The sequence below is a fragment of the Stegastes partitus genome, unplaced genomic scaffold, assembly GCF_000690725.1.
Source record: "Stegastes partitus isolate 25-593 unplaced genomic scaffold, Stegastes_partitus-1.0.2 Scaffold236, whole genome shotgun sequence".
NCBI lineage: Eukaryota > Metazoa > Chordata > Actinopteri > Pomacentridae > Stegastes > Stegastes partitus.
The window spans coordinates 298,479-308,617 of NW_007577967.1; the positions used below are offsets into that span (position 1 = coordinate 298,479).

The 10,139-nt window shown below is 45.2% G+C and overlaps 1 protein-coding gene across 7 annotated transcripts in view; it reads right to left on the bottom strand.

Moving 5' to 3' along the window:
- The window catches only part of nav3 (neuron navigator 3), a 221,375-nt gene extending 211,479 nt beyond the window's left edge, over nt 1–9,896 (bottom strand). For all 7 annotated transcript variants that reach the window (XM_008281541.1, XM_008281536.1, XM_008281537.1 and 4 more), the window contains exon 1: nt 9,461–9,896. In XM_008281541.1, coding sequence (XP_008279763.1) covers nt 9,461–9,718 — 258 coding nt within the window. In that variant the 5' untranslated portion in view covers nt 9,719–9,896. The remainder of the gene's footprint in view (nt 1–9,460) is intronic.
- Between the last annotated feature and the right edge of the window lie 243 nt (nt 9,897–10,139).

Consider the following 10,139-nt stretch of genomic DNA (forward strand, 5'->3'; position numbering starts at 1 on the left):
CCAGATGTGACACTACAGGTCATATATCGTCATAGTCATAGTAGTACCCTTAAGATGATTCTTCTCCTAACACGTTCAACTAAGTCATATTATTTTATCTTATATTGCATTTAGGATGTACAGTTGTGACTTGATAATCTGACCCTTCACAATCCAAAAACCTTGCTATCCAACAGGTTTTTACGAAAAACAAACAGAACCCATTATGAACAGCCTTAACATACCGACAGCCTTGGATTCTGACTCTGACATGACATTTTATGTCACCAATCAGGATAACGGCGTATTATCTGACTGAACAATCCCACAGATTGGCTACGTTCACACTGCAGGACTTAATGCTACATTCAGATTTTTTTGTGAAATCTGATTTTTTTGCGAATTTGTTCGCATTTCCAGTTCAATGCGACTTGTATGTGATCTGCTGTGTGAACTTCATACGACCCAAAAGTGTCCTGCATGCACAGAAGAGGACACGACGATGTCACACACAGCGAGCATGCTCAGTGTTTACGGAAGTAAACAGAAGTGTGACCGCCAACTAAACCGACATCAGCAGCCAAGTACTTCCTGTGTGTTCCGGCCACTTCCACCCCCGGGGTGCGGTCCAACAGGGTGGAAGTGGCCGGAACGTGCACAATCGCACCGGTCTATTGGGTGTGAAATCCAGCAATGCGTAGTGTTCTAACAATACACTAGTTATTATAACTATAAACAATGAATATTAACAACAAATCACCCTTCAAGCATCAAGCCCTCCTTTTCATATTCTGTTTGCACTATTCTCTTTTGTTTGCACTATTTCTTATATTTATATGTACATTCTCCTGTCTCGTATGCATGTATCTCTGTGTTAACAACAATGTGAATTTCTCCACTGTGAGATAAATAAAGGCATATCTTATCTTATCTTGTATCTTGACCTCCGTCTTGACAATCTGACAGCCTTGCTATCTGACATAAAAGAAGGTTTTACATTTAGAGTCTGATTATCAAGTCACGACTGTATAAATTGCTAAATAAAAAGGCAAGTTAATGATAAAAATGTGACAGCTGTCAGTGAGCCCAGGATCCACAGGGTAGTTTCCAGCGTTGTCCAGACTGCGATCTCACTTTGTTGGCAACTACAATATCTCTCCTGATCAATGCTCCCTATCCAGAGACCATCTTGTCAGTTTATGTGTGTATATATACAGATGTAAACATCAGATCCGTCTGTCATCATGCATTCACGCTACAACAGAACCAGCCAGTTACCAGAGAATTTATTATTTGTTGCCACATCTGACAAAACACAAAGTCAAAACATATGAATTCTTTGAAGATGGAGTGAACGTTCTGCAGGACTTTGAGAAACATGCAGTCGCTCTTCAGTGGTAGCTTCTGTTTAGAGATACAGTCCAACGTTGAAAACTCTGCAATTCCTAAAGACTCTGATCAAGTTTTTACCTTGTCAACATGTCCACATGGTGTTTTTTATATGCTGAAAGACACATCATAAGTGAAATAAGTAGTCAACGCCATGCCTGAGAGGTTTCGTCTTGAAACCACAACTTACAGCTAGAACCGTGGAGCTTTCTGTAGCTTTCTGTAGGGTTCTGGTTTGGAAAATTGAATTACTGCAATATTACAACATGAGAATGTGCAGTGCTGGATTGTTTGAAGCTTTGATTGTACTCCCATGTGGATGTGCACATGGTCAGTTGCAGACAACACATACTTATAGCTGTTGTTATATTACTTTTTAGTCTGCTAAGAGTCTGCTTCAAGGACCTCTTTGGACTCCGTGCATCAACGTGAGCTGCCGCGCACGCAAACTGTAGCTAACACCTACGGAGGAGTCAGCAAAGACTCTTGCGAACTTGGCCGGATGACAACATTTACATTACATGAACTTGAGCACATCTTTTCGCAGATGTGGAAAGTGTAACACTGGCCTTACAGTGCTTGAGCAGAATCACAGGTGAGCAGGTGTGCTCAGGCTGCAGCAAGTAGAGCGGGGTGAGTGGAGAAAGCTGCAGGAATACCACATCTATGCATCCTAACGGAGGCAACGATGTGGAGTTACTAAGACATTTTAAAGCATGACGGGATTCAAAAAAACGTCTGAATATGTAACTCTGATGACGAGTCTTTAGGAGCTTAATCGATGCCAGGAGAAGATTTTAAGCGAGAATATTAGTATCAGATACACGCACTGCATATAACGCAAAACATGTAGGAAAAATGTTCCTCTAATGCATGCTTCTCCGCTTTTCTTCTTCTCTGACATTAAACAACAAACAAGTGAGCCGTTCCTCTGTTGGATCATTTAGCGAGGCTAACTTTGAACTAAGCGAAGGCCTGCAGCGACTGTGTGGGTGCATGTATGGTAGCGCATAACCAGCCTTTGCACGAGAGCAGGGTATAAACTTTCTTTAGAGACTCCCTTTTTTTTTTTTTTCTGCATCCAATCAGTACCATGATGCCTCACACACACACACACACACACACACACACACACACACACAAGAAACCGAGTGAAAAAACATGAGAGAGACCTCAAAATGTGATGGGACAATAACAGGGCAGTGGGAGCCTGAGCGTGCTTTAATCTCAGTTATTTATTGAATTGTGGAGCCTCGAGCGATGCATATTATTACGAGGCCTCAGGCAGGTGCGATGTAAAATGTCAAGTCATTTATTCAAGTTAGGGTCAACCTGAGGTCAGAATAACCAACTGACAATTAGAAAAGAAATTCCAATTTGCTCATTCCTATCTGGTAAACATGAACGACTCGGCCATCCTTCACCAATATCTTTTGAAAAAGAGCGCCGCACTGCTCCCATTATGAACTTGTTTTGCAGTGAGACTTATTTTTCTTGCTGTTTTGGAGCGAACGCTATGACTGTACTTCCAGGGGAGGGTATTTTTAACCGGTGTGGCTGTACTGTAAACACCAGCCGCTCTGTGTGTTCTCACTCCAAGATTTAAACACCGCGGCCGACAGCAGCCTCCCAGCGGCACGGAAGGCAATGAAATACTGTGTGTAAGACAAAAAGCACAGAAAGAGGGAGGGAAAGAGAGCGTTGGAAAGCATAATATTGTCTCAAATATTTTCCCAATTTCGACCCAAGGGTCATTAAGAAATCTCAGCAGTGTGGGGGGAAATGCTGCAGGAACGGACTGATGTGAAAAAATGCGAGCGAATCCCATCAGCAGGCAGTTATTCAGCTGCGACATATGCTAAGATGATCAGATTTTCTTTGACATTTCTGGGCTTAATTTGATAATCTTATGGTTCAAAATCATGTGTTAGACCAAAAATCACTGCCATATTTCCAACTTGGATCAGGAGAGGCGAGCTGGGGTGCACTCCCCTGTTAACACATTATTTCTGATTGGCTGAACAGACCACAGACTTGTTGACCTTCAGCTGCGGCGCTGCCACAGTTGCAGGGGCAAACTCCTGCAGAGCGGCAGCGAAAACACTGCGACGATGATGAAAACCTGCAGCAACAAACACGGGCTGCATTCTTTTGTAAGTCGTTTTTTAACCGAGGCAAATTTTGGTGCCGTGTCGCCTGTCATTTCATACCAAAGTTGCGGTTTTTGCTTTAAAAAAAAAAATGTATTTAGAATGAAAGAAAGCCTAAAAGCCACTCAGGTCTCAGCGCTTTGAAGAGTCTGACCTTGCTGGTCTGGAAGATGTGCAAATATAGCAGCGCTGCTCGTCCTGCTCGTTAGCATTCACACCTCCTGCACAACTTCTCTTCCAGATATGGAGTTCGGCACACGGCGACTGAGACCACCCATGACTTGAGAGTGTTCAGACACCCCCCCAGAACCAGTCTCACCCTCCCTCGGCTGGAACAAGCTGGCCCCCTGTGTTCTCTCTGTTGTTGCAGCAGCGTCAGAGACACTCGAAGGGGAAGAGCTGAGTCGGAAAGTCAGCGAGCGCATGTATGTATCACTGGTTTTTCATAGATTAAGTCGACCAGTGCACAGCGATCCACTTCTGAAATTCTCTAATACGCCACAGACTTCCTATTCATTCCCCCCTTTACATCACACCAAAGGCAGATATCACAGTAATGGAGCTAATGAATACAAATCTAGTGATTGTCGCTGCAGTCATAAGAGCATTTTGTTCTCAAGATATGAAAATAATAAATTAGCGTGAATAGTTTTATGTGCAAATCGCATTTTGCTGCACAGATTAGATTCATTTTTCTTTTATTCATCACATAAACTGGATTAGCGGTGGCAGGTGACTAAAAAATTCATGTGGATTGCTTGTTCACTTAATGTGGTAATGATTCTATTTTCATGCTAACAAAGACACTGCCGGGTGGAAGAGCGGTACTAAAAACAGAAAAGAGGACGGCATCAGGCCCACCCAGAGACACAGGGAGGTGTGTTTACATTCTGCTCACTCACTCAAACCCGCCGGACCCCGACATTATCCCCTGAAGCGCTCCACCTTTACTTTCCCACTTTGAACCCACCCATATTGTTGCCTAGAGGTTTGTCAGGAGATGCGGCAAACGAGAGAAAAAATATACAACAACGGATCCTGATTATTCAGCTCAGCCCTCAGTGTACACAGCGCACACACACACAGGATCAACAGGATGTTTTTTTTTGTCCCTTAAGTGGGTGAGTGTGTCTGGCACTCGTCTGCACTTCCGGCAAACACTTGTGTGTATTTTCCAGGATAACATTTCAGGCGCATCAGAGGCCAGCAAAAATAGCAGCCTGTAACGGTCACAGCTTGTGTATACAATGAGTCGCACTGCTGAGATAAAGACACACAGGGTGCACTGAGAGCAGAGGACTTTAGAATACAGTAGGTACTCGTGGTACAGCAAATACTCCCTGAGCACATTTATTCTTTAGTTCGCTCCAGTCCTGACCTCTTTGTTAAAGGTCACGGATGCTCATAAGCGAACGAAACTTAAGTTCTGAAACACAAAGGCGTGAACAGACACATCTTGTAGATTAATCTCATAAGCTCCCACGCAATTCTTCAAGGATGAATAAAGATAAATTCAATCAACATCATTTCTTCTTCTCCCCACAGAAGATTTAATGAAAGAGTGTGATGCAATTTTCTGTTTTTACCTCAAAAAGAAACTCCAAATTACCCTTTAAATAAGTCCCTGGGCTGTGTGAGTTGGACAGCCGCCAAAACTCTTGATGCACGAGATAATTCCCTATCAGTGGTGGCGACGCTGACACTTCATTAAAGCCGAGTCGACTCAGATAAGCTCTTCATTCCAGCCTGTCATCCCGCTGTGCCACAGGCAGTGACTGATGTGAACTGTCAGCGGCGAGTACAACAGGAAGAGCAGACGTCTTCCCTTGTTCCCGTCTCCTGAACGGGAGTCCTTGACGGGCCAAAATCATACATAGATTAAGACGGGAGGCCTCGGAGGAGTGCAGGTGTTGCACAACAACACCTGTTAATGTTTTGTGAGATGAACATTAGTTCTGGAAGCTTCCTCGGGAGCCCATAGCTGCACAGGGTGCCAAAATACAAACTAAAGCAAAGGCTGCCAAATTGGCTCATTTTAGGTGTATATGATGCCATTAGGATGCATCTTTCAGGAGGCAGCGTTTTTAGTGATTTCAGCACAGAAGGCACTAAGAGGAATGGTACAGCAGGTTCTCACAGCGAGACACTGTCACTGAAGGTCTGTCTGATGGAAAAACCAACCAGTAATATGAACTTGAGAACTATAGCACACATATACAAGCAGTTAAGTCGATTATACTAATCACTAGATTAAACATACTTGTCTGATTCAGTCAGTCCTGTTGTCCAAAAACTACAACTAAACTGAATTCTCAATTACGTTTTGATGGAAATACATTTTCTGTCAGATTTGAACATATATACTGCAAATATGTGTCAAATCACCATCCATCTATCCATTATCTATACACAGCTTAATCCTCACTAGGGTCATGGGGGGCTGGAGTCTATCCCAGCTGACTCAGGGTGAAGGCAGGTTCACCTGGACAGGTCACCAGTCTATCACAGGGCTACACTTAGAGACAGACAACCAAGCACACTCACATTCACACTTACGGACAATTTAGAATCACCAATTAACCTCAACATGTTTTTGGACTGTGTGGGAGGAAGCTGGAGAACCCGGAGAGAACCCACGCTGCACGGGGAGAACATGGAGACTCCACGCAGAAAGATCCCACCGGGACACGAACCGGCGACCTTCTTGCTGCGAGGCAACAGTGCTACCAACTGCGCCACCTTGCAGCCTCAAATCACCATCTGTTTGATTTATTTTATGCTTTTCTGTTGCTCCTTTTCAGCCAACCAATCATATTTTAGATGTGACTCATGATCTAGTAAACAGAGGAGAAGCTTCAAGCATGTTTGACCAAAAACTTCTGGTGACTAAACTGAAAGAAAGAGTGAATAAGTAAAAGGAAGCAACGAGTTAAAACAAAACTTAAGTCTGTGAATAATGGTCCTGTAAACCCGGCTCTACTGGATGAACATCCTGTCGCTGCCTCCGTCCTCCCATCCTGCTTCTTCACGTGGACAGTGTGACTCCTTCACACTAGAAGCTTATCCCACTATGTTGTGGTTTTACCTTTCAGATAGGAAATACATTTCACGATGTAAATGAGAATGAAGTTTAGCTGTATTTTTGGGAAACAAGGTTGGATTAAGTATGTTCAATCAAAATGTGCTGACTGTCTTGTTTCTCTATCAGCGGCAAAACTACAATATGTTCAGAAAACTCAGACTTCCATGACGTTGGTCTACGCGTGTGCTTCATGTGGACGGTAATAAACAGCAACTGTCTGCACAGACTTGCAAAAACAACTTGAGGACACTCCTCTGAAATTAGGTGTAGTCTATTGTGCGGCAGATCCGCCAGGGATTATCCACCGCACAATAAATACAGACTGAATTAATGCAGCTGAGATTAGCCGCAACCGATACTGAACAGCATCCAAAATTAACCTTGTCTGAGAAGCTTAATTGTGCCCTTTACACACCATTACACACTCCGCTAGCAACAGTTGTGTGCATTGGCTCTCGCAGATGGAGCCTGACTGCAGCAGTCGCTCAGTAAGCTCTGACACTTCTTCTTCCATAAATGTTAAACCTCTCAACCCAAACACAGCGAAGGGCCTCCAGCTTTAGGCTGGATTTGTTCGAGGGGAGCTCGTCTTAAGATTCGCTCGGGTTTCCTCCTCGGCTTTTCTCGAAACAACATCAGGCTGCCGTCTTCTACAAACAGCACACCAATGAAAAAAGAAAAAAAAAATCCCTTCTTCCTCTCTGCTTTGCGCTTAACCCTCTTGTTTATTTTTCTAGCACTTGTGTCATGATCATTCTGTACAAGTCAGAGTTTTGTCAGGGTTCTGTGATGCTCAGTCTTCTGGCTGCTTATAATTTGGGATCCTATTACACTGTTATGCTTACTGCATGACAGCCACAATAAAACAACACACAAGTAATTATTAACGCGCCGTGGCTCAAATCCTCGTCTTACCAACCTCTTAACTGACCAGAAAGGTGGAAATTTCCACCACAAGTACCTGAAATGGTGAAAAATAGCTCCAACTTTGGGAAACACCTCCCAGGTTCGGATGTGTTTGACCTCGGGCAAACAAGCCAACACATGCTGGCACTATTGTACATGTGGAGGTGAGGGATGCATTTGCACAAACAAGCATGCAGTCATGCTTTGCACATGTGCACACACACAATCCTACACTTGATCCTGCCTGATAATAGGACTCCAAACCAAACAAGAAGTGTTGGTTAATGTGAAGGAGTAATGACAGCGTTTACTCCACCTTCTCCCCAGTTTTTTTCCTCCTCTGAGAGCCTGGAGAGTAAAGCTCTTAAGGAACTATACAACACAATTAGACAGACTAATTACCCCCTCCATACCACCCATTCCTTACCCACACTGACAGGCTGGGGCAGGCAGCAGATTTCTGCCTGCCTACGAGCCTCCAGTAGTATGGTTGCACAGTTCAAGCAATTTAGCTGATGCTCAGTCCATTAGAGGGTCAAGTCCTACAAACCACCAACAATAAGGAGAGCAAAGGTCAGAGGCGCAGCACGCTGGCGGCGTATCTGTTACAGAAGAGCTCGACATAAACGGCAAATAAATTAAAAGAAAAAGCCAAACACACAAGCTTGAGTAGGAATATGTGGGGAAGCCTGGAGAAGGTTTCAGAGTCTGATGAGAAATGGATAATGACACAAGTCACTTTAAATGGATCCAGAATGGAGTGTTTTTTTTAAAGAATCCTGTTGCGCTAACAAGCTGAAAGTCAAGCCGAAGTTGCCAGTTCAGCAGCAGGTTAATGATGAAATACCCGGCCGCCCCCTTCGGAGTTGCCCTGCAGGCGGTTTGGACTCAGTCACAGACACGCTGGGAGGATTTAAAGGCAGGGGAGCGCTGACCCGCACTTTGATGTCTCCTGCCCATGTTTCCTCTGTGTCACGAGGAAAATCAGCAGCTTTGTTCAGTATCACAAGTCTGCGAGCCAAAAAAAGGATCAGGGTTAAGGAGAGTTTTTTATTTTTTTTTAATCTGCACGTCAGGAAGTCTTGAAACGGTAGAAAGAAACAACTGCCGGTGGAGGAGGAGGAGAGGTGGAGGAGAGGAGATCAACTGGCCAAACAGGAAAGTTTCAGTTTGTGCTCTGACAGCTCTGGATGTGGGATGGGCTGAAGCGCTGCTCGAACTGTTTGGCGGGGAGTTTTGAAAACTCCTTCCTCCTCTTGGACGGATCAACTCCGCCTTCTCTGCTGCAGCCTGAGCCAAGCGTTGCTGCATTAAGGAGAGAACTTGGCACAGGTCGGGTTCAGTATGGTGAACCACTTAACAGCAATCTCTGAGCATTTATTAAACCATATGCAACATTTTGACTCTCATTGGGGGTATTATGAATGGAGCACCGGTAATCGAGTTGAAATATTACCCTTCAAGGGAGACAGAATGGAGAAAGCGTATTCTGACCATGTTCTCCTAATCTTTGCTTCTCAGGTAGCACCTATTACTGCAGCCACGGTTCACTTCCCAGGTAGGGATCTTAATAGTCCTGCCTGAACACTTGAGCGCACACAGTTGAACCTCTCCACTCTGCTGCCACTGACACACATGCACCGATTTGCAAAGTATGTGCAGACTAAACGGGCAGCAGGATGAGGTAATACTCTACCAGCGATACATTACTCATCTAGTTTCCCCTCTGAGCTGATGACCAGAAACCAGCGACATCATCTCACCGTAGCACACATGACTCATCGCTCACACAACAGACACCTGCTCCCACCAACAGCAGAGAAAGACAGCAGAGAAAGAGAGTCTGACACTGCTGCCTTCTTTCATCCTGACACCTGTGGAGCGCCACCATGCTTCCTGCTCTCACAGATGCATCAGACAGATACGCAGCAGGAGTCGGTCCGGCTCCACTAACCTTGCAGATCTTGCTCTCCTCCGTCTCGGCTCTGGACTTCACTTCGGGTGTCCTCTCCTGCTGGTACTCGGACTTGATTGACAGCTGGCAGGAGAGCCCCGGGGTGCCCTCGCTTGCCCTGAGCTCCTGCTGCCGGGCCATGTAGCCCTGCGAGGTGGCCGCCCTGACCGCACTGGGGATGGGGAGAGCGGTGTGCACCGGCTTGGTGCCCACCGCCGAGGGTTGCCTGAGCTTGGAAGCTACGCCAACTACCGGCATGGTACTTCCCAGGCAACAAAAAAATAACAACACAGGAGTGGGAGTGAGGTCCAAAAAGAACTGTGATGAAAAGGAGTCTGCAGTGTCTCCTACTGATGTCTGGCACAAGAAGGGAAGGAAAAACTGAATAAAAAAAAAAAGAAAAAGAAAAAAAAAAACAGCAGCTGCCTCTCAGACTGAGAGGAAAGCAACTGCGCTCATTCTGTAGCCTACAGCAAGCAGGACTCACAGAAACTGAGAAGGCTTCTCCTTCCTCCCGTCCTCTCCCTCCTCCATCTCCTCCCACAAGCAGCACTGCTCCCTCCCCCTTCCTTCACTCTCTCTCTCTCTCTCTGCCTCGCTCACCGTCACAAGTGGACCACAAAGGCAGCCAAAACAGTTCAAGGGGGCGTGAACTCCTCTGGAAGGTATAACCAGCACT